At 35.5% G+C, this 25,340-nt stretch overlaps 1 protein-coding gene across 1 annotated transcript in view; it reads left to right on the top strand.

The window, feature by feature from the left end:
- Window positions 1-25,340, top strand: part of VWDE (von Willebrand factor D and EGF domains) — a 111,420-nt gene that overhangs the window by 23,887 nt on the left and 62,193 nt on the right. Inside the window, exons 2-4 of the mRNA XM_050784819.1 lie at window positions 8,093-8,531; window positions 19,932-20,176; window positions 24,420-24,651. Of these exons, the coding sequence (XP_050640776.1) occupies window positions 8,093-8,531; window positions 19,932-20,176; window positions 24,420-24,651 (916 nt within the window). The remainder of the gene's footprint in view (window positions 1-8,092; window positions 8,532-19,931; window positions 20,177-24,419; window positions 24,652-25,340) is intronic.

Here is a 25,340-nt window from a genome sequence, read left to right as displayed (position 1 = left end):
AGGTGTAGTGCCTTAATAAATGATGTTGGGAAAACTGAATATCCACATGAAGAAGAATGAAATTGGACCCTTATCTCACACTACACACAAATACAACTCAAAATGAATTAAAGATTTAAGACCTTAAACTAATAGAAGAAAACATAGAGGAAAAGTTTCTTATTGTATATATTTAAGGTGTACAACACTATGTTTATATATGCATATACATAATGAAATGGTTACTATAATTAAGCAATTTAACACATTCATCATCTCAGAAGGTTACTTTTCTTTGAGACGGAGTCTCACTCTGTCTCCCAGGCTGGAGTGCAGTGGTACAGCCTCCGCTTCCTGCAACCTCTGCCTCCCAGGTTCAAGTGATTCTCCTGCCTCAGCCTCCCTAGTAGCTGGGATTACAGGTGCCTGCCACCATGCCCAGCTAATTTTTGTATTTTTAGTAAAGACGGGGTTTCACCATGTTAGCTAGGATGGTTTTGATCTCCTGACCTCATGATCCACCCACCTCAGCCTCCCAAAGTGCTGGGATTACAGACGTGAGCCACCATGCCCGGCCCAAGGTTAGCTTTTTATTTTTATTTTATTTTATTTTATTTTATTTTTTTTTTTTTGGCAACGGCACTTAAAATCTGGTCTTTTAACAAAAATCCTGAAGCCATCAGTATTATTAACAACAGTACTTATGTTGTACATTAGATCCATACACTTGTTCATCCTACACATCTGCAACTTTGTATTCTTTGATCTGCACATCTCCGTATGCTCCCCTCTCCTCTGCCTCTAATAACAACTGTTTTATTCTCTATCTCTTTATTTTTTTAAGATATGACATATAAGTGAGATCATGCAGTATTTTTCTTTTTGTGTCTGACTTATTTCACTTGGTCTGAGCAACAATTTTTTGCCTAGGACTTCAAGAAGTAATTTGCTCATTTTTGCAAAGGCATAAAAAGCAAAAACAGACAAATGAGATTGCATTGAACTAAAAAGCTTCTGTACAGCAAAGGAAACAATCGGCAAAGAATCAACCTAAAAAATAAGAGAAAATATTTGCAAGCACTCATCTGATAAGGGGTTAATATCTAAAATACATTAAACATAAGGAATTCAATAGCAAAACAAGGAATAAACCAATTAAAAAAATGGGCAAAGAATCTGGATAGACATTTCTCAAACGATGACATCCAAATGGCCAATATATATATGAAAAAATGCCCAACATCAGTAATCATGAGGGAAAGGCAAATCCAATTCACAATAAGATTTGCCATCACATCAGTTAGAAAGACTGTCATCAAAAAGACAAAACATAAAACGTGTTGGCAAGAATGCAGAGAAAAGAAAGCCCTTGTATACTATTGATTGGAATTTAAATTGGTGCAGTCATTATAAAAAACAGCATGGAGGTTCCTCAAAAAATTAAAAATAGAAATACCACATGATCCAGCAATCTCACTACTGGGTATATAACCAAAAGAAATGAAATCAGTATCTTAAAGAGATATTTGTACTCCCCTGTTAATTGCAGCATTATTCAGAAGAGTGAAGATACAGAATTAACCTGTGTCCATCAACAGAAGAATAAATTTAAAAAATATGATGTGTATATACATATATATTTACATATACATATATATATACAGTGAAATGTTATTCAGCCTTAACAAAGAAGGAAATCCTATTATTCGTGACAACATGAATGAACCCAGAGGACATTATGCTAAGTGAAATAAGCCAGGCAGAGAAAAAAATACATTGCATGATCTCACTTATATGTAGAATCTAAAAACATCAGTTAAACTCAGAAGCAGAGTGTAGAATAATCGTTGCTAGGGGTTGTTGGGGTGGAGAAAATGCGGAACTGTTAGTCAAAGGGTACAAAGCTTCAGTTACACAGGATGAATAAATTCTGGGGAGCATGGTGACTATAGTTAATATACTATAATATACTAACATACCATATTGTATACTTACAATTTGCTAAGAAAGTGGATCTTAAGTGTTCCCACCCCACACAAAGGTTCACTATGTGAGGTGATGGATATGTTAATTAATTTGATTCTGTAGTCATTTCACAATGTACATGTTTATAGAAATGTCATGTTGTACAAATGGGGAGATAGTCAAACAAACAACATAAATATAAACAATTTTTATTCATCAATTACACCTCAATGCTGAGAAAAAATAAAAGTAGGAAATAATAAAACAGAAAATAAATGACAAATAATCAAGAAAATAAAGAAAGAAGAAACCTATTTCATACTTCTGACTTCCAGACATATAAGGTAATATGATAAAATAAACAAGTAAAAAATTGTGTTGTTTGAAGCTACAAAATTTGTGGTAATTAGTTAAAATGGCAATCAGAATCTAACATAGTGTTTGAAGGACTGAGAACCACCATCTAAGATAGTAAATGTAGTCTGAATACTTATTTTTTAACCAAGTCAATTGGGGTGCTTCTGTTGAATTGATATTTAATTTAAAGTACAGTAAAATTAGAGTCAGAGTTTCATTTCTTCTTTTAATGTAGATGTTGTTAGAACGCTATCCTTAAAAATACTAATCTTAGATTCGTTCATGTCAGGGATGCTGCAAGGTGAGTAAAAGAACCATGACCACTATCTGTATGGACCTTATATTCTAGTAAAAACAACAACAACAACAAGAAGCAGATAATAAGCAAAGATACAGATTAAATATTTAGTTTAAGTTCTAAAATGGAAACAAATAGTGTAACGCTAGAGAATGACCTGGCGTAAGCAGCCAATTTAAACAGGGTGTTTGGGAGGTGAAATTCAGCTGAGACCTGTAGGATAAACAATCAGTCCTGCCAGGGGCAATGGTTGCCTTCTTTTAGGAACTTTTAGGAACGTTCACAAGGCTAGTGAGTTGAAGTATAGCACATGTGAGAGCTGAGGAGGGAGAGTGGGAGTGGGAGAAAAGCAGTGCATTTGAGTTTGAACAGGTAGGCAGGGGCTAGCTGTTGCACAGTCTTCTGGTATTTTTACCCATTATCTTTGGGAGGCCAGTGAAAGGTTTTAGGGAAGGGACATGGTGTGATTTACAACTTGAAAGCTTATCCCGGTATTATATGGCAGAGATGTAGATTGGATGGGGCCTGAGTGAAGTTCAGAGAAAAAATACGGTATTTTCTGCAGTGATCCACGTGAGTTATGGGGGAGGCTTGACCAGCAGAGTAGCAGAGAAAACACAGAGCAACAGGTGAGTGTGAGATTTCTTTGGACTCCTTATTCATGGATTGAATACAAAGGAGGAGTCATGAATGAGAGAGAAAGGAGGAGCCTCATGCCTTTTTCCTAGCTGGTGATGAGGGATACTCAATAGTGTCATCTTCCCAAACAGGGAAGACTAAAAGAGGAACCAGGTTTAAAGGGGCTTTCTAGGGACAACTAAATAAGTGATTTGCTTTAATTCCTTTCCTTTAAAAATTACATGTTTTCCCCTAATTCTTGATCTGTATGAAGCAGATCATTTTTCAGGTAAAACATTTCTATAATGCAGATTTTAGGGCATCCTCTTTTCAACTATCAACTGTTTTTCTTTATTACTATGTTTAATGAAACAAAATTGGTTCGCTCTTCATTCCTATTCAGCTTTTTCTTATTCATTTTCAACACTTTTAAAAAGAAGGAAATTTTCAATGCAGAAAAAGGAAAGAAGCTATAAGAGAGGAAGTTCAGCCTATGAATGAGAATTAGAGATGGGGCACATTTGGCAAATATTACTGGGCTTCAGTACCACTGAATCTTTGTATTTTTGTAGCTATTTCCAGTTACAATCTCTATAACTGTCTACAATGAAATTATTAATCATTTATAGTCATGGCTACTTGGAAAGAAAAGCCAATGGTATTCCAGACTTTCTAGCACTGAATCATCTTCTTGTGAAACGTATTGAGCTTATCATAACAAAATCAGCTTAACTGCTGATTTTCTTTCATTCTGCAATGAACACACCATACTCTTCCCTGAAACTTTTTGATTGGATAGCTTCTATCATGGTCAAATGACGAGTCCATTTCCTCCTAAACAAACCACTGTAATGTTTCAATACAAATCTCAAGTGCATTTTTCTATTTCTTCTGGCAAATGCATAAGCACAACCAAATATTTAATAGTTTATACAGTTTATATTTTCAAACAGTTTTAGACAATATTTTTTGGTTGTAAACAACAACAGCAAAACAAATTCAAAATCACTTAACCTTAATTTATAGGCAGTCTATTGGGAGTATTTCAGGGAACTCCAAGACAGGAAACATAGGCAGTCCTCAAAAGATTCTGGAGCTGTTGAATGGAAAGTCATCAGGAATTAGCGTATCTCTCTTTCTGTCTGTCTGTCTGTCTCTGTCTCTGTCTCTTTGTGTGTGTGTGTGCGTGTGTATGGGTGCTTTTCTCTGTTTCTCTATTATTTTCGCATGTTGTTTCTCACCTCACCTTCATTTTGGTCATCCACTTTCATCTTTTTCCTCCCTCAGCTGATTAGTTTTCATTATTGTCCACATTTACAGCCACATACAGTTGAGTCCTCAACGTTGTCCACAGGTTATTGAAAACTGCGATGTAAAGTGAAACAACATACAATGAAACCAGTTTTACTACAGATGAATTGATATCAACATGAGTTAAATTACCATACCATATTTCTGGTTACAAAAACATCGCCAACTTCTAAAAAAAGACCAAAATACTTCTAATATTAAACCTTGAAATAAACTGTACATATATTGAATCAAGATTAATGAAAACAAGATAATTATTTACCTCCTTACTCCAGTTCAGCGTCACAAGTGGCCAGATCCTATCCCAGCAGCTCAGGGCATGAGGTGTAAATCAGCTCTCTACAGGAAGACATCCCACTACAGGGCGCACTCACACACCCAACCGCAATCACTCAGACACGGCCTATGTAGACACGACACGCCAGTTCACCCAATACAGACAGCATTGAGAAGTGGAGGCAAATGGGACTACCCAGAAAAGACCCACACAGACATGGAAAGAACGTGCCAATTCCACCTCGACACTGGCCCCTGCTAGAAATTGATTTTTTCCATCAATGTTGTAACAAAGTGACGTTAAACATAATGACCAAGGACCTGCTGTATGTTTTAGTCTCTGCTTCTGAGTGTACTTGTGTTCAGCTCAAGCAAACCCCAGAAGCAATCCTACCAATTTTACATTTCTGGAAACGGGCTCACTCATTTAGTAAAACATAGGATGAGGAATTCATATGTTACATAAATATGTATTTTCCAGGAAGTTTACTCCAAACTATGCAGACACTGTAATAGAGTAGTGCCGAGAAATGATGCACCTTTACATTATAAGATATGAAAAAGTATAATTATGTAGAATTTTACCCCTGTTCTAATAACAGTAAACTGTTACATTCAATCATAATAGCTACTGTGGATCAAACGCTATTCTGAGTGCTCTTTCTCCAGACCCTCTTCCACCCTCACACCCAGACAAAGGCATGCACACACACTTTTGATTCTTCAACTCTATCGGGTACTATTATTGTCATTTATATAGGACAGGAAAAAATGAGGTTAAGAGGAGTTGAGTGTGCTGTTCAAGCCTATACTTCTGTTAAATAGGTAGCGGATCTAGAATTACAGCCCAGGTATTTTTGACTTAGGATTTGTGAACTTAATCACTGGGCTTTTCTGCCCCCTGAATTTTTTTTTTTTTTTCACTGAAGCCCATCATTTTGTAAATTAACCTGACAAGAACTGAGTTATTTCCTTTTCCTAGAAAATTATCATTTGAAATTTTTCTCCTGTTAATCTTTTCTTTTAATTTAAGCTATATTGTACTTATTAGCACTTGGCTTCATTTCATCTTCCCTCTGACATTCTTATTATTTGTCTCAGTGATATTTACTGCATTTTACAAGTGCTGGCAGTCTCTATAATTGGGGTACTATGTATCCATTGTTTTTAATTTTAAAAAATATAAAAATATAAAAAAGAATCTTATACCAATTTTTTATTAACTTCATGAGACATAGATTAAAACATCATTTTTATTACTTTTTGTTTTTCATACAGTTCTATAACTAATTATATTTTTTCTTTTTGAGATGGAGTCTTGCTCTGTCGCCCAGGCTAGAGTAGAGGAGCTATTTTGGCTCACTGCAACCTCCACCTCCTGGGCTCAAAAGATTTTCCTGCCTCAGTCTCCCAAGTAGATGGGACTACAGGCAAATGCCACCATGCCTGTCTAATTTTTTGTATTTTTAGTACAGATAGGGTTTCACCATGTTGGCCAGGCAGGTCTTGAACTCCTGACCTCAGGTGATCCACCCACCTCGGCCTCCCAAAGTGCTGGGATTACGGGCATGATATAACTAACATTTAATCAATACATTCCTGCAGATCCAGGCCAGGTTAGATATATTTTCTACTGAGACTTGAAAAAAATTCTTAAGTTGCTTTTATTTTTTTCCATCTTAACTCTCATGGAGGGAAGTTATGTTTTGGTCCAAGTCTATTGTAAACTCATAAACTCATAAACAATCAAAAACTGAAGAAAAAAATAAGAAACACAATACCTGAAATTGTATTTTGATGGAAGTCAGATAAGTAATGTTGTCCTCCAAGAAAGTATAAAAGTTTACTACATTTATATAGATACTGCTAGAAAATAAATTCACAGAAGACCTGCTATGATTTGATTCCTATCAAATTACTTTGTTCCTGGTGATTTCACATACAGATTGAGAAAACTGACATTTAATTTCTTATCTCTGTTTTATTAGAATTTTATAAGCGGAAACAAAAGACATACGGTACACTAACAAATCTCTGGGTTTTCATTGTGCCTACATTATATTGCCCTTCCATATTTAGGCCTTAAGATAAAAATCACCTGCCTACCCTCCACCAAAAAGTAATATTTTATTTGTAATCCAGAAAATTGGGCGCCGTTTCTGCATTTGAAAGAGGGCTATACACAAGTGTTGTGTACCAAAAAGAAATTATTTTCCAATATGGTTAATATTTTTACTCTGGAGATGATAAGTTTAAAAATTTTAAATGTTAATTTACCTTTCAAATTAAAAATAAAGAATTATATATAATTAAAAAAATAACTTCTTTATGCATTCGGACACCTCCTGTTTCCACCACCATGCCTAGGCCAACCTTGAGCCTCCAAATTTGTGGATGGAAACTTGGTGCCCACTTGGACCCCCAAACTACCCTCTTCTGACCAGTGTCCCCTTTCCTCTCAGGTAAAGGCTCTGTGAGAACCAAGTGCAAGGTGATGGATGGGAGACTCAAGGAATGAGACAGTCAGGGAAAAACTAGGAGAGTGAGGTTTCATTTCCAGACATAAAAAGATGTAGAATCTGTTGAAAAAAGGACCCTGTTCCTCTGCAGAGGCAACAACACTTCTGAAAACCTTAGACCTGGCAAGGTGGCTCACGCCTGTAATCCCAGCATTTTGGGAGCCTGAGGGGGAAGATTGCTTGACGCCAGGAGTTTAAAGCTCCAGCGAGCTGTGATTGTGCGACTGCACTCCAGCCTGGGTGACAGAGTGAGACCCTGTCTCCAACAAAACAAAACAAAACAAAAGATAAAAACGAGGGTTGGGGGAAGACATTAGAGTCCTCTGAACTAATAACTCCCAGGTCAACCTTGGGAGCCGTGTGGCCACGTGCTAAAGGGTCCTGGGTCATCACTGGACAACTGTAAGAACTCTGGGAATCACTGGCAAATACGGGTGACAAACCTCACGGTTTGGCTAGTGTCTAAACGCAGTCCTTTCTACTTCTGAAAACCTGTCACAGAGGCAGAAGAAAGGGCATCTACTGTTGCAACGTTAGTGTCTACTCCCTCCTAGTGTCGTTCATCACTGAGATCTAAGGTGACAGGAGCATCTTCAGCGCCTTCGCCTTCGGGTGCAAACCAGCAGCGCCAATTACGCAGTTAGGAATCTGTCTGAAGATACAATCATGGGAAACTGCCTCTTCCAACGGAACCTTGTGAAGTTTCTTTTATGGGAGGTCCATCTGAGCAGTTTCTAGGATTACCAAGTTTTCATACAGTCTCTGTTAGAACAGCAAGACGCAGCACGCCGAGAGCTACATCCCGGTAGCTTGGCTCCTGGCTGTGCTACTGCACGGTGACATCCAAGGCGGCGGAGCCACTGCCAGTACACGCTGGGCTATGGGGACAGGTTGGGCGTGGCTTTCAGGTCCGCCGGCCGCCAAAATGGGAAGGGAGGAGTCGCACAGGGACTGCGCGAAGGCTCTACCCACGAAAGGACTGGCTGCGCCGCAGAACCAGGACGCGGAGCTTCCCTGTTCCAAGCAGGAACAGACTGAGAAAATCCAAGAAAGGAAGCCCGAGGGGCTGCGGTGGCCCCATCCTCCCGTCACCCGCGGCCCAGGTTCTGCGACTCCCGTCGCCCCACCCGCGGAAGCAGCGATGCCTGGCGGAGCCTGGGTGCTGGCGACCGCGCTGATGCTCCTGGCCCCGGGGGAAGGTCGGCGAGGTAGGGCTCGCGGCGGTGGGCGCGCAGGGGCGCCGCCTGGGCGGTGGAAGGACTGGGCCAGACTTCTCCGCTGACATGGGGAGCGTCCCTGTGCGTTTTAAGACCGCATGCGATGTTTGTTCCTCACCCGCCTCCGCTCTGTCCCTCCACTGTCCTCGAAGTGGTCAATTTCTAGCCTATTACTCTTCAGTTTTCTTTTGCGCACATGCAGTTGTTGCCTCCTCTTACTCTTCGACCCTCGGTTCTGTTTTTGGTTGCTTCCTGCTGATATACTGCTCTTTGATTTTTAATTTACTGTAAGAAACTTTGGCCGGATCTGCCAGGTATCCTAGCCGCAAGTCGACCTGAATTCTCAAAACAGAGTTGAATTCCAAACTGCACGAATTCCACCTCCAACCCGACCCTCGGAAATAATTCATTGGTGAACATTTTATCCCTACAATAAATCACCAAGTTAAGTTTGGTATATCCGTATTACACTGTATTATGGTTTGTGTATATATGTTAGAATCAGTTGTGCCTCTGCAGAAGACACCTCTGTGGAGCGAATACTCCCCTCCCACTTCTTTAATCCGTGACCAAGAACACTTAGTTTAAAATAAGTGAAGTTAACCCAAAACTTTCATTAGCCCTTCCTGCTTGTTTTTTGTGTTCGTACAGATAGGAATATTGACGAAGGTGACTTGTTCTTATATTGCAAGTTTCCTTACGTTTTTCAGAAATAAGTCTGATCTGTGTTCAGCTACCTGCAGTTTGAAAAAAACATTACGTACGTTTGTAACAGTTAGGGGTATAGTTTTGTCTTATCTTTTTTTAATCTTAACCCGTTTTGCCGATGTAAGTTTGCTTTGGAAAAGAGTAATACAAACACTATCCCATGGAAAACTTAAAAATAAAATGCTAAAATCAAATGTATTATTTTCTGCAATGATTTTTTTCTGGTCCTTCTTCAGTTTGCTTACAGATTTGCTAAATCTTTATGAATAACTTTAAAAAATACTTGTAAAAATATATTTCTATTCATTACAGTTAGATAAATATTTCCAGGAAAAAAATGACCGATGTTTATAAAGGAAAATGATTTCATGTTTACTATACAGCACATAACCCCTTTCTGCCCCTATATAATGGCTTTGTAATCTCTCTACTGAAGACAAATATTACCCATTACCAGGTTTTAAGTTCATAACATTGGTAACATTTATAAGTTCTTTATGTTTAATAGAGTAAAAGTAGAAGATGAGGTGAATGGAAAATACATTTATTGAGACTTCTTTTTTCAAATAGCTTTATTAGGATGTTCATATACCATACAAATCACTCACTTAAAGTGTTCGACTCTATGGTTTTTCATTTTCACAGATATGTGTATATTCAGAGTATATTTACAGGTGTATGCAACCATGACCACAGTCAATTTTAGAACATTTTTATCAATTCAAGAAGAAATACTGTACCCTTGGTTATCATGCCCCATACCCTCTATCACCCTCCCTTCCTCCCCAGCTATAAGGAATTACTAATCTACTTTCTGTCTCATTGCATTTGCCTATTCTGGATATTTTATACAAACTGAATCATATAATAGGTTGTTTTTTGTGACTTGCCTACTTCACCTAGCACAACGTTTTCAACGTTCATTCATCTTGTAGCGTGTATCAGTACTTCATTTCTTTTTAAGATAGAATATTGTTCCATTGTGTGGATATACTACATTTGGTATGTACATTCATTAGTTGATGAATTAGAAGATGAACATTTGGGTTGTTTCCACATTTTGGCTATTTTAAATAATGCTGCTATAAACACCGAGGTACAAGTTTCGTTTGGATGTATGCTTTCATTTCTCTGAGATATATGCCTAGGAGTGGAAATACTGGGTCATAGGGTAATTCTCTGATTAACTGCTTAAGGAACAGCCAGGATGTTTTCCAAAGTGGCTGTGCTGTTTTGTGTTTCTGCAACAGTGTATGAAGTTTCTAATTTCTTCATGTTTCTATCAATACTTTTTATTAACTGACATTTGGATTCTACCCATCCTCATGGTTGTGAAGTGGTATTTCATTGTAGTTTGATTGTCATTTTCCTAATGGCTAATGGTATCAAGCATTTTAATGTCCTTATTAAACATTTAGCTTATCCCCTTCAGAGAAATACTTACTCAGATCCTTTGCCATTTAAAAAAAATGGGTAGTTGACCTTTTTCTTATTGAGTTGTGTAAGTTATTTGCATATTCCAGATATAATTCTCTTATTGGATATGTGATTTGCAATTATTTTCTCCCATTCTATGGGTCCTGGAAATAATCCCCTGTGGATATTGAGGGAATACTATGCTGTAGTTTTTTAAGTTGATTCCTTAGAGCTTTCTATATGGAGATAGTATTACTTATTCCTTTCCAATCTGGATATCTTTTATTTATTTATCTTGGCTAACCCCCCTGGGTAGAATTAGCTATTCTAAAGTACAATGTGGAATTGATATGGTGAGAGTAGATATCCTTGTCTTGTTCCTGATTTTACAGGAAAGCACCCAGTCTTTCTTCATCACATGAAACGTAAGTTGTGGGTGTTTTGTATATATCCTTTATCAAGTTGAGGAAACTTCCTTCTATTCCTAGTTTGTTAAGTGTTTTTATCGTGAAGAGGTGTTGAATTTTTTTAAAATGCTTTTTCTGTGTCTATTGAGATGAACATGTGGATTTTAACGTCTATGCTATCTATATGGTATATTATAGTAATTCAATTTTAGATATTAAACCAACCTTGTGTTCCTGGAATATATCTCACTTGGTCATAATTTTTATGTATGTATATTTTATGTTTCTGGATTCAGTGTGCTGAAGATTTTTCTCATCCATATTCCAGAGATATGTTGGTTTGTAGTCATCTTTTCTTGTTATATATTTTTTTGGCTTTGGTGTCAGGGTAACCATAATAATGGGCTATGATACTGGGCTCATACAATGAGGTGGAAAGTGTTCCATCTTCTTCTACTTTTTTTGAAAGTGTTTCAGATGAATTGGGGGTAATTCTTTTTGAAATGTTTGGTAGAATTTAGCATTATGCCATCTGGGCCAGGTCTTTTCTTTGTGGGTAGTTTTTTGACTGATTTGATCTTTTTACTTGTCATAAATCTATCCGGATTTTATTTTTCTTCTTGAGTTCTTTTTGTAGTTTTTGTCTTTTTAGGAATTTGCCAATCTCATCTAAGTTATCTAATTATTGGTGTATAACAGTCATAGTATTCCTTAATAAGGTTTGCAGTGGTGTCCCCTATTTCATTCCTGCTTGTAGTAATTTGAATCTTTCTCTCTTTTTTTCTCAATAAATCTAATTACAGGTCTGTCAGTTTTGTTGATTCTTTCAAAGAACCAGCTTTTGGTTTCACTGATTTTTCTCTATTATTTTTCTATACTCAGTTTCATCAATTTTCCTTCCAGTCTTTAAAATTTCCTTCCTTCTCCTTCCTTTAGGTTTAGTATAATCTTATTTTTCCAGTGTCTTAAGGTGCAAGGTTAACTTGTTATGTTCATATCTTTTTCACCTATACTATAGGCGTATTCCTGTCTATACATGTCCTTCTATGCATTACTGTAGCAGCATTCCATACATTTTGGTATGTTGTATCCTCATTTTAACATTTCTCCAAGTATTTTTTAGTTTTCTTTTTCTTTTATTCTTTAACTCAGTGATTATTTTGGTTGTTTAATTTCCACGTATTTGTAAAGTTTCTTAAATTTCATTGTTATTGAGTTCTAATTTCATTCCATTGTGATTAGAGAACATACTTTGTATGAATTTCATCTTTTTGAATTATGTTTTAATTTTATGTTATTTTATTTTTAAAAGTAGGCTCTTACTATGTTGCCTAGGCTGGATTTGAACTCCTGGACTGAAGCAATTCTCCCACCTCAACCTCCCAAGTAGCTGGGTTTATAGGAACGTACCACCATGCCCAGCTTTCTCTTTAAATTTATCAAGGTTTGTTTTATGGTCTGGCAGATTGTCTATTTTGGTGAATATTCCATGTGTACTTGGGAAAAAATTATATTCTAATATTTTTAGGAATAGTGTTTATAGATGTCTGCTAGGTCAAGTTGGTTTATATTGTTGTTCTGATTTTTATTTATTTATTATGCTACCTGTTTTTAAAATTGATATTGAAAGTGGGATATTAAAGACTCCAATTGTTATTGTTAAAATATGTATTTTTTTTCCCTCAGTTTCTGCTGGATTTTGCTTCATATATTTCAGTGCTCTGTTATTAGGTTCAATTATGTTACAATTGCTTTATCTTCCTCATGGATTGACTCTTTTATCATTATAAAGTGTCCCTCATCTCTGGTAAGACTTTTATGTTTTAAGTTCTTCTTTGTTTGATAGTAGTACAACCACATCACCTTTCTTTTGGTTGCTAGTTGCAGGATATATTATTTTCTGTCCTTTTGCTTTCAATCTAATTGTATTCAAAAGAGGCCCTCAGTTTGTCTTTTGATATGTAAAGAAGGCCAATGTAAAGTGATTTAGCAAACTAGCCACTCTCTATTTTCTCTTGCTTTTTTTTTTTTTCCTATTTATTTATTTATTTATTTATTTATTATTATTATACTTTAAGTTGTAGGGTACATGTGCATAACGTGCAGGTTTGTTACATATGTATACTTGTGCCATGTTGCTGTGCTGCACCCATCAACTCGTCATTTACATCAGGTATAACTCCCAATGCAATCCCTCCCCCCTCCCCCCTCCCCATGATAGGCCCCGGTGTGTGATGTTCCCCTTCCTGAGTCCGAGTGATCTCATTGTTCAGTTCCCACCTATGAGTGAGAACATTCGGTGTTTGGTTTTCTGTTCTTGTGATAGTTTGCTAAGAATGATGGATTCCAGCTGCATCCAAGTCCCTACAAAGGACTCAAACTCATCCTTTTTTATGGCTGCATAGTATTCCATGGTGTATATGTGCCACATTTTCTTAATCCAATCTGTCACTGATGGACATTTGGGTTGATTCCAAGTCTTTGCTATTGTGAATAGTGCTGCAATAAACATACGTGTGCATGTGTCTTTATAGCAGCAAAATTTATAATCCTTTGGGTATATACCCAGTAATGGGATGGCTGGGTCATATGGTACATCTAGTTCTAGATCCTTGAGGAATCGCCATACTGTTTTCCATAATGGTTGAACTAGTTTACAATCCCACCAACAGTGTACTGGTACCAAAACAGAGATATAGACCAATGGAACAGAACAGAGTCCTTAGAAATAATACCACACATCTACAGCCATTTGATCTTTGACAAACCTGAGAGAAACAAGAAATGGGGAAAGGATTCCCTATTTAATGAATGGTGCTGGGAAAATTGGCTAGCCATAAGTAGAAAGCTGAAACTGGATCCTTTCCTTACTCCTTATACGAAAATTAATTCAAGATGGATTAGAGACTTAAATGTTAGACCTAATACCATAAAAATCCTAGAGGAAAACCTAGGTAGTACCATTCAGGACATAGGCATGGGCAAAGACTTCATGTCTAAAACACCAAAAGCAATGGCAGCAAAAGCCAAAATTGACAAATGGGACCTCATTAAACTAAAGAGCTTCTGCACAGCAAAAGAAACTACCATCAGAGTGAACAGGCAACCTACAGAATGGGAGAAAATTTTTGCAATCTACTCATCTGACAAAGGACTAATATCCAGAACCTACAAAGAACTCAAACAAATTTACAAGAAAAAAACAAACAACCCCATCAAAAAGTGGGCAAAGGATATGAACAGACATTTCTCAAAAGAAGACATTCATACAGCCAACAGACACATGAAAAAATGCTCATCATCACTGGCCATCAGAGAAATGCAAATCAAAACCACAATGAGATACCATCTCACACCAGTTAGAATGGCGATCATTAAAAAGTCAGGAAACAACAGGTGCTGGAGAGGATGTGGAGAAATAGGAACGCTTTTTAACCATCTGCGTTGCTGAAGAACCTAAAATTCTATTTTTTTAAAAAAATCTCAACTTTTATTTTAGATTCAAGGAGTACATGTGCAGGTTTGTTACAAAGGTACATCGCACGATGCTGAGGTTTGAGGTACAAATGATATTGTCACCCAGATAGTGAGCATTGTACCCAATACGTAGTTTTTCAATCCTTACCCTCTTCTTTCCTTCCCCCTTCAGTAGTCCCTAGTGTCTATTTTTCCCATCTTTATGTCTGTGGGTACCCAGTGTTTAGCTTGTCCTTATAAGTAAGAACATGCAGTATTTGGTTTTCTGTTTCTGCATTAGTTTGTTTAGGATAATGGCCTCCATTTGCATCCATGTTCCTGCCAAGGACATGATTTTAGTCTTTTATATGGCTGCATAGTGTTGCATGTTGTATATGTATTACTGAAATACCAGGAGTTCAGAAAAAAGCCAATCATATCTTTTTCTCCTATACTATAGGCATATTCCTGCACAAAAAGCCAATCACTGAGACAATGAGTATTGCTAGGGAAGAGGGCTTTAATAGGGTGCTCCAACTGAGGAGATGGAAGATCAGTCTCAAATCCATCTCTCTGACTGATTAAAATTGGGTTTATATAGCAGAGAAGAGCTATAGCTACATGTAGGAATACAGGAATTAGGGAGGAATAAGGGAGATGAGTTGGTCAACAGGAAGCTGATGGTCAGTTAAGCAATCACGATGGGTAGGGGTCTGGAATCTCATTTTCCAGATGTGGTAATCTGGTAAGTTTCAGTTCCTTGATACCATCTGGGAGGCCTGATGGTTGGTTTCCTGAGAAAGGAACTCAGATAAGACAGTTGTAACTTTCTGAAGTTTTAAGACTGGCCGGGTCAATTTCTATGTTTATTCAAAAGAAACCATAAACATCAGTTCTGTGGGACAATTGGACCAGTTTCAGGTATACTACATTTTCTTTATCCAATTCACTGCTGATGGGCACCATGGCTGATTCCATGTCTTTGCTACTGTGAATGTGCTGGGATGAACATACCAGTACATGTGTCTTCTTTTTGGTAGAATAATTTATTTTCCATGGGTGTATACCCAAAATGGGATTGCTGAGTTGAATGATAGTTCTTTTTTCAGTTCTTCGAGATTAGTTCTTTTTTCATTTCTTTGACGGCTTTCCATAGTGACTGATTTTATTTATATTCCCACCAACAGTGTATAAATGTTCCCTTTCCCTACAGCCTCACTGACATCTGTTGTTTATTGATTTTTTAATAGTAGTAATTCTGACTGATGTAAGATAATATCTCATTGTGGTTTTGATTTGCGTTTCCTTGATGATTAGTGATGTTGAGCATTTTTTCATATGTTTGTTGGCCATTTGTATGGCATCTTTGGAGAAGCATCTTTTCATGTCTTTTGCCCACTTTTCCATGGGGTTGTTTTTTGCTTGTTGAATTATTTAAAATCCTTATAGATTCTGGATATTAGACCTTTTTCAGATGCATAGTTTGTGAATATTTTTTCCCATTCTGTAGGTTGTCTGTTTACTCTATTGATAGTGGAGAAACTCTTTAATGAGGTCCAACTTGTTAATTTTAGGGTTTTTTTTTTTTTTTTTTTTTTTTTTTTTTTTGCAGTTGCTTTTGAGGACTTTGTCATAAGTTCTTTGCCAAGGCCCATGTGCAGAAAAGTATTTCCTAGGGTTTTTTTCTAGGACTTTTTACAGTTTGAGGTCTTATATTTAAATCTTTAATACATCTTAAGTTAATTTTTGCATATGGTGAAAAGTTTCATTATTCTTCCTATGGCTAGCCAGTTATCCAAGGACCATTTATTGAATACGGAGTGCTTTTTCCATTGCTTATTTTTGTTGACTTTGTCAAAGATCAGATGGCTGTAGGTGTGTGGTTTTATTTGTGGGTTCTCTATTCTGTTTCATTGGTCTATGTGTCCGTTTTTGATGACTGCTATGATGTTTGGTTACTGTAGCCTTATAATATTGTATGAAGTCGGGTAATGTAATGCCTCAGACTTTTATTCTTTTTGCTGAAGATTGCTTTTGCTATTGGGACACTTTTTTTTGGCTCCATATGAATTTTAGAATAGCTTTTTTCTAATTTTGTAAAAAATAACATTGGTAGTTTCATAGAAATAGTCTTGACTCTCTAGATTGTTTAGGGTAGTACGGCCATTTTTATGACATTGATTTTTTTTTTTTTTTGAGACGGAGTTTCACTCTTGTTGCCCAGGCTGGAGTGCAGTGGCGTGATCTTGGCTAACTGCAACCTCCACCTCCTGGATTCAAGTGATTCTCCTGCCTCAGCCTCCCGAGTAGCTGGAATTACAGGCGTGCACCACTATGCCTGGCTAATTTTGTATTTTTGTATTTATGTATATTTTGTGTGTGTATATATACACACACTATATATATACACTATATATATAGTATGTGTGTATATATATACTATATATTTTTTGTGTATATATATACACATATTTTATATATACACACTATATATATATATATATTTTTAGTAGAGATGGCTTTCTCCATGTTGGTCAGGCTGGTTTCCAATTCCTGAGGTTTTGGTGATCCACCTGCCTTGGCCTCTTGACCTCCCAAAGTGCTGGAATTACAGATGTGAGCTACTGCATCCAGCAGACATTGGATTCTTCTAAAACATGGGAATGATTTTCCAAGAAAATTCTATTTTGAATGTCAGAAACTAAATTATTTTTTATTTCTCATTATGTTTGGGCATCAAAAATGGCTTTTCCTTTTCTCAAATCTTTGAAGAAGTTATAAGATTTTGAAGACTTGAAATTTTCAAAATACTTGAAATTCCTGTAGGAATTCCTGTAGGATAATATACAGAAGATTTTATAACTACAAATTCAGTTATTATGAAGTACCTGTCACCAAGAGTTACGCATGTTTATCTCTTAAAAATAAAATGATTTATTTGGCTTCTTAATATATTGTGTATCAACCAGTTCTGAATTTTGTAGAATTCTAGTCTTGGTCATTACATTAAACTGGAAAATAATCTAATACAGGTTGCCTCGTATGTAGAAACAAGAAAAGGAAATCATTTGCATATGCTATCACTATGGCTCTATTATTTATAACTTGACACATTCTTCCAAAATACTTGAAATTCAAGTACTGTAAATTCTATTATATATTACCCAACTTTCTAAAATCATATCAGGAAGTAGTCAGGATGAATAGAAGTATAAATTTAATGTATATTTTATATCTACTTTTTTTTTTTAGGGGAAAAGTTATATTGTCAGTTTGCCAGAAAGCTCTGTATATCATGCCATGAACTTGACTGATGAATGAGATGGGCTTGTAGAGCTATTCTTTTAGTATTTGTTGCGCAGAGTCCTCAGATCCTCAAATGAGAGCCCAAGCCATCAATATAATCCTCACTCAACTATATCATGCATTCTAGAGCTAAGATTGGAATAAAGCTTTGAAAATGTGGCTTGATTACTGCTAATAAGATTTCTAAACTTTCTATATAGTCCTTGAACAGTGTAAATAAGTAGATTTTTAGAAAAAAGTTATGAAATAATAGATACAAAATATATGAATTTAAAATTATCCTATAACATAAATGTTGAGTAAAAGTAAATAAATAAAATTTTGAGTTAAATATTACACAATTCTCTAGTGTTGTTGATGGCAAGCAGTGATTTCTTTTATACATCTTATATTTTCGGCTTTGTATGAGGAAACAAAGCAGCTAAACCAGAAGAAATGCAAGAACTACAAAGGTGCTGAGTAAGGAGGAATACTACACAAAATAAAGATGGAGTTATTGATTTTTTCCCAAGACAAAATTCTATTGTAGAAAAGAGATCAGAGAAAACATTTTAATAGTTTATGCACACCTTACTAGGGATCTCTTTCAAAATCTCTTTTTTAAAAGATTGTAACCAGGTGCAATGTCCTTGTTTTGAAGGGTATTAGAGATATTTCAAGATTAGATGAAATAATAGCACATCCCTTGACTTCTATCTTTTATTTTATAAAATAAGTATTTTATAAAATACTTATTTCGTGCTGACATTGGAGCCTTTTGGGAAATTAACAACTATGGAGGATTTATAGACAAAAGAAAGAGGAGCCCTTTGTGTTGACTTCCAATATCTTGTACTAAAAAAAATTATGTAGAGATATCTTTTGGAAAATAATATCTTTATATCGTTTAATTGCCATAACTATAAACAAAATAAAAAGCAGAAACATAATTCTAATTATAATGACTTATTTTTCATAGGCTACACTTGTGAGATCCACTTGTAAATTAGTATCTCTGATTTTTTGTTCTCCTTATTAAAGTTGAGAAATTGATTTTGATTTATAAACACTTCTGTAATTTAAAATTATATAATAAGTATTTGATAACTTTTTTAGTTAGATAAGCTTTTTCCACAATCAGGTATTTTTAGTAGTGACTGAATTGTTTCTTTCACCTTTCTAATTTCATAGATGCCATCTTTATTACAGTGTTTTCCATCAATAAATATAATATATAGTATTTGAAGATTTTCTATCAACTGTGCCAACAAGATACTCTAGTATTCAAATACAGACAGTTTCTTGTGGTGCTTATTATTTCAGCAATTTGGGAACACAGGAGCCTCAAACAAGAGCTGCATTTTAGGATAACTGTTTCACTGCCTGCTCTTCTCTCCACTTTCAGTGCTGGAAAGTGGAGCTTTTTGTTTGGCCTCTGTGGATTTCATGAAATAAGTATATTCCAGGCCAAAGACTACTCAGATAAAAGGTTTCCTAAAAAAGACTAAAGAATTCTCCCTTTCGCCATGGGCTTTTCTTGTTTCCCCTTCAAACCTGCTCCCCTCCATCCCATTCGTTTTTCTGTGCTTAGTAGGCAAAAAGATACTTCCAAAATTTTGAAAAACAACTTTAAAAATTTTTAATGTTTTTCTGCATTCAAGAATGCAGGAAACTTTAGTTTGAAAGCACTTTACACATATTGAGTTAGCATTGAAATATTAGTTCAGTTTGTTGCATTCCAGCATTTGGCAGAAATAGAATTTTTGAGGCATGTGGCTACTTTGGGAGAAACTGGTTGTAGAGAAACAATAGCGATATTCAAATCCAGAGTACCAGGCCCAAGAGAAATCCTTGTAAGTCCTGTGACTTGACATCCTAACTCAAGAGCAAGCAACTCTATTGGTTGTTTGAATTAAATGAAAATAAAGGTTTTAAAGCTTACATCTTTCAAAAGTACATTCTAAAGAGTTTTGTTGATTTGTTTATTGCATTTATGAAACATGCAAATTAGTTAAGTCACTTATGACTTACTAACAGACCCTGACATTTCAGAGCGTCTTTATGTGCAAAGTAAGTTAATTTGCTTTATTTTTTGTTATAAGAATCAATTTTAATTGAGGACTGAACTGTGTCAACAAACAAAATGCATTACATAAAAACACCTGTCTTTCCATACTAGCTCAGGAGTGCTCTCCTGGGGGACATCAGTTTCTTCAGAGTCCTTATAGAAGTGTCCATTTTGACTCGTGGCACCTCCAGCAGTCAGCTGTTCAAGACCTAATATGTGACCATTCCCTCTCCCCCGGATGGTATAGATTTCTCATCTTTGACAGACCTGCTGAGATGCCAACCAAATGTGTTGAGGTATGTCAACTCCCTAAGTACTACATATGATTTTCCTTATGTGTTTTTCATATGAGATTTGTATCTTCTTACAGCCAGCTTATTTCTCATGCTAAAATATTGTTTTAATTTTGTATAAGATTGAGTTGATCTGAAAGACTATTCCCACATTACCTAGTCTAATAATAATAGTAATAGTTAACGTTATGTTCCATGCAGTCCAGAAACACTTTTACCGACATTATCTTGTATGAGTTTACAACTCTAGGATACAATGTATCATCATTATTTCCATCAAACAGTGCAGAAAACATATGTTCTTAGGCATAGTGCTCCTACAGTCACAGCTAGCAGGTCAAAAGGCTGAGTTTTGAATACAGGCAGTTGTTCTCTAGGGCTCAGGTGTATTACCTGCAAACAGTAAAATACTGTTTATCTAAAGTGCTTCAGTTTTGTCAGTTGTTGCCTCTCACTGCCTTTCTTAACTGATGGAGTAAAACTTACAGGCTCGGCACCTCCTATTCTAAGACTAAGAAGAACTCAGTCTGGCAGTGAAATCTCCAGGTATTTCCTGATCACAGTTGGAAGACAGTATACCTGTAGCATATTCCATACTCTGGAGGCATATGGCCTTATCTCACTTAAGCTCCCTCCTCAAACCCAAAATTTGGGCAGCCAACATACCCTTTTTTTCTTTATAGTTGTGAACATGTAAGCATATGTCTTTCAAACACATCAGGTTTAAATGGACAAAATTAAAAAGGTTTTATACATGAACTCACATCGGATGTGTTTAATTTGCAACTTAACTTTTCATAAACTTTACTTTTTTTACAACATGATATGATTCTGATCATAGCATTGTCCTTTATAGCATTGTGTAGCATTGACTTGTCTAGCCCAGGTGACTTCTTTCATTCTTATTTCATTTGACAATTACATTTTCTTCCAAAATGCTTCCAAAAATAAGCAGAAGGATAAACATAAAGTGTGATTTCTTGGGTAATCCCTCAGCTAACTTGTATTACTTATCCAAGCCATTCTGAATTTCTATTGACAATTCTACTTATCCTTAGCATGATTTTCAAATGTAAGTTCCCCTAATTCATTTGTAGTCCCCATTCATCTGATGATACTGTCATGAAAGAGACATTATTTCTACTTATCATACTCTGACCAGTTATCCTTTCAGTTCAACTCTTATTATTGCGACCACATTTTTATCCACATCATCTAAAGAATGAGACTAATTCTAAATCTGTCAAAACACTAAGCCCATTAACTCAGCATCATAACTTATATGATCAAAGTGGAAGAAGGATTTTAATCTGACATTTATTTTGCAACTTATAAATTCCCTGCACTTGTGGACCTTATTGCATATGTAAACTCACTAGTTCTCTCAGTGATGCTTTGAGGTAGCTAGTGTTACCTCATTATAAAGATGTGGACACAGACACTAAGCATGAGTCACATGACCAAAGCCATGTACCTGATCTTCTCCCTTATCACAGTCTTTCTCAGCTAACTGGTTTCCCAAGTGAATTCTGCATAAATAGGTGTTCAGCTGTGATAGGTAGCTAATAAAGGCATGATATTATTGAAGACATATGTCTGTGTAATGCTTCTCAAATTACTAAAGGGTTCATCATCACTCACAATTTTACCCTATATAATTATACACTTATTGGGTGTGATTTCATTCTTAAAGGTGACTTTCTTTTAACTTAGAGGTCATGCGGCTACTATTGGCCCCTGGAGAGAGATCGCATCACATAAGATTTTGTCTTAGCAAAAGGCTTGTTTTCCTTATTGTTATTCACATTTTATAAATACTGCAGAAGCAGGAATCATTTTCCTTTTTAAGCACTAATGTAAAAAGATCTCTGGAAAGACATTGAAATTTTAACAATGTTTAATTTTAAAGTGTGGCATTGTGGTTAAGTCTCATTATCCCTTTTTTGTTTATTTGCTCATTAGTCGCTTTTGTGACACTTCATTTGTAAGGGACTAAAAAACAATTAGAATTTAAAAGTAAAGTTTGAGAAAATTGGAGGAACTTCACCACATTTAAAAATATTTGTGTTTTTTTCTTAAGGTTGATTTAGCTACAATTGTTTCTAGAGCCTCACACAAATGTAAAGGTGAACCAGTTTCCCTGGCTGTTTTCCTGGAGATCAGCTAAACTGAGCAGGCTGTGCTCCACGAGGAAGTGCTCTCTATCTCCACCCTCTCATTCCCTTTTTGTGCTAAGACTTTAAAGCATTCAACCGGAAACTCACTGATTTTTTTTTTCTCTACTGCTTAATACATGTCGACTTACATAAATTACTATTTGTAATGTTTTAAATAATAAATGTGCATTACATAAAGCTTAGGAAATAAAGAACAGGAGTGGAACAACATTTCTTCATAATCTATCCACACAGTCATAACTACCGTTATTAACATTTTGCTATTGTTTTATCTTATTTATATTGTTTTGTAATGTTCATGTTATATGTTCAATTGAAAAACATGCTATTCTTTTTCAGTTACAGTTATAGTATTATCATTTTCCTGTTATTATAAATTCATTTTTATAATTTTTGAAAATAATATTATGCCATGCATGTATCATATTTATTTAAACCATCACCATATGTGTGGACGTTCAGGATTTTGCTATAATAAGTAATTCTGCAATTAGCAAATGCACATGTAATCATTTTAATTTTAGTGTCTTTAGTAAGATTGATTTTTATAAGTTAGATAAGTAATGGTTAAAGTCTTTTTGAGGCTTTTGATACATATAATTGTTCATTTAAAACATAGTGATAATTTTTAGTTCCAATAGCAGTACATGAAAATACCTTTTGCAATACTGAATATTCTCATGTATGTATTAGGCATTTGTGTTTCTTTTGTGAATTACCTGTTTGTACATTTTGTCCATTTGTAGTCTTAGAGTTTTAAATGGATAATATTACAAGGTTAAAATAAAATAGCAAATATAGTATGATTGTAATTAAACATAACAAAATATAGGACTACTTACATATAATTTTATTATTTAATTTTAATCTTATATTTTTAAAATTATAATTCATTCATATATATCAATATTTCCTTTATGTTTTTCCTTTGCTTTTAAGCATAGAAATAATAATAAGAATTATAACCTGGCTAACGATTTTTGAGCCATTGCTATGTAGAAGCTGTATTATATATATTACTTTATCCATACCTCATTATGATACTTTGAGGTGGGTACTACTTCCACCTAATATGAAAGAGAAGGATGTTGAGTGCCTTGTCCAAGATCATGCATTTAGTAAGGGTCCTGGTTCTTCCTGAGTCGTGCATAGTTTCTTCTTATTTTTCCTGGGTTATTTTGCTATTTAATTCTATTTTTCATCTGAAAAATGATTTTGATGACTTCAAGTGAGGTTGAAATGTTATTATTTATTTATTTATTTGTTTTGAGATGCAGTCTCGCTCTGTCACCCAGGATGGAGTGCAGTGATGCGATCTTGGCTCACGGTAGACCCCATCTCCCCGGTTTAAGCAATTCCCCTGCCTCAGCCTCCCGAGTAGCTGGGGTTACAGGTGCACTTCACCACACCCGGCTAATTTTTTTTGTATTTTTGGTAGAGACGGGGTTTCACCATGTTAGCCAGGATGGTCACGATCTCCTGACCTCAGGCAGTCTGCCCACCTCGGCGTCCCAAAGTGCTGGGATTACAGGCGTGAGCTACTGCTCCCTGCCAAATTTATTATTTCTAAATTACTAAACAATTTTCCATCACCAGATTTTGAGTAATACCTTCCTTCTCGCTGATTTTATTGCCTCCTGAACTATGTATTAACTTCTTGTACATACTATTTCAAGGAGTTTTCCAAGAGCTTTCCAAGATCAGTTTATCTTTGTGTTATGTGTTAAGATAACTTTAGATTGACTTGTCTTATTTTAGAATTTATCAGCTATTTTAGTAAGGTATCTGAGATTTAATTTCCCTTGTTTACAATACAAGTGTAATGCATGGAATAAGTTTATTAATATTTACAATGAATTTGTGAATGAGTATATTAACTATGAGATTTCTACCCTTAAATTTAGTATTCCTTAAAACTACTTTTTATTGTATAGAACAGGTGCAAGTTATAATTTTTTTAATGATTAATAATATTTTAAGGGTTGTTTAGAAGAAAATGCAAAGTTGATATATCTACAATGGATGAAAATAAATTGAATTTTCAACTTTTGTTTTCTGTGCTGCAAAAGATGAACCACTGTGGAACTCAGGCCCCCATCTGGCTGTCTCTGAGCGATTCAGAAACACTGCCATCTCCTGGGGAGATCAAGCAATTGACAGCTTGTGCAACATGGCAGTTTTTGTTTAGCACTACAAAAGACTGCTGTCTCTTTCAAATCCCAGTGTCTGTAAGAAACTGTGGGAACTTTTTTGTATACTTACTACAGCCAACTCAGGGATGTATGGGCTATTGTGCAGAAGGTAAGAAAACATCAGTAATTCACATGACTGTTACTCATGAACCCTGACATTTGTACCATTCTCTGGATAGGTTGCACGGAGTCAGTGCAAATCTCAGTAAGACTCGTTCTATCATTGTTAGATTGAAGCTAAATTTCTGTTTACGTTGGTCAGATTTCTTTAGGATTCTTTGCCAAGATTGCAAAGTACCCCCAAACATTTGATGTGAAAGCATCAAAGCAGACATCTCACATTTTTTCCCCTGGACATAGTGATCGAGTGTGTTAAAAATTCTTTGGTTTCCTCAAGTCCATTCCTCTTTTAATTAAAGGATGAAGAAGGGTGAGTAAAAGTTATCATAAAAATATACATTTTATATTATTTCATCTTTCATTCACCAATATTTATTGAATGTTTATCCTGTGCCAGAAATTATTTAAGGCCTCAAGAGTTACAGTGATGAGCAAGATAAATGAGATCTCTGCCTTCATGAAACTTGCATTCTAGTGGAATGCTTCAGACAATATCTAAGAAGAAACAGAATATTATTTAAAGATTAAAGTAAATATCCCTAAGTCCTTACTATATAAATATACGAGTAGATAATTAAATAGAAGCAAGGAAACAAAGCTTCTTTAAAGAATTACAAATATTTGTTACTACTACTTCACCTAAAAGATTTTGAATAACTTCCCTCATTTTGCTTGTTG

This window comes from Macaca thibetana, chromosome 3, assembly GCF_024542745.1.
Source record: "Macaca thibetana thibetana isolate TM-01 chromosome 3, ASM2454274v1, whole genome shotgun sequence".
In the NCBI taxonomy this organism is placed as follows: domain Eukaryota; kingdom Metazoa; phylum Chordata; class Mammalia; order Primates; family Cercopithecidae; genus Macaca; species Macaca thibetana.
This window is presented reverse-complemented; position numbering and strand designations above follow the sequence as displayed.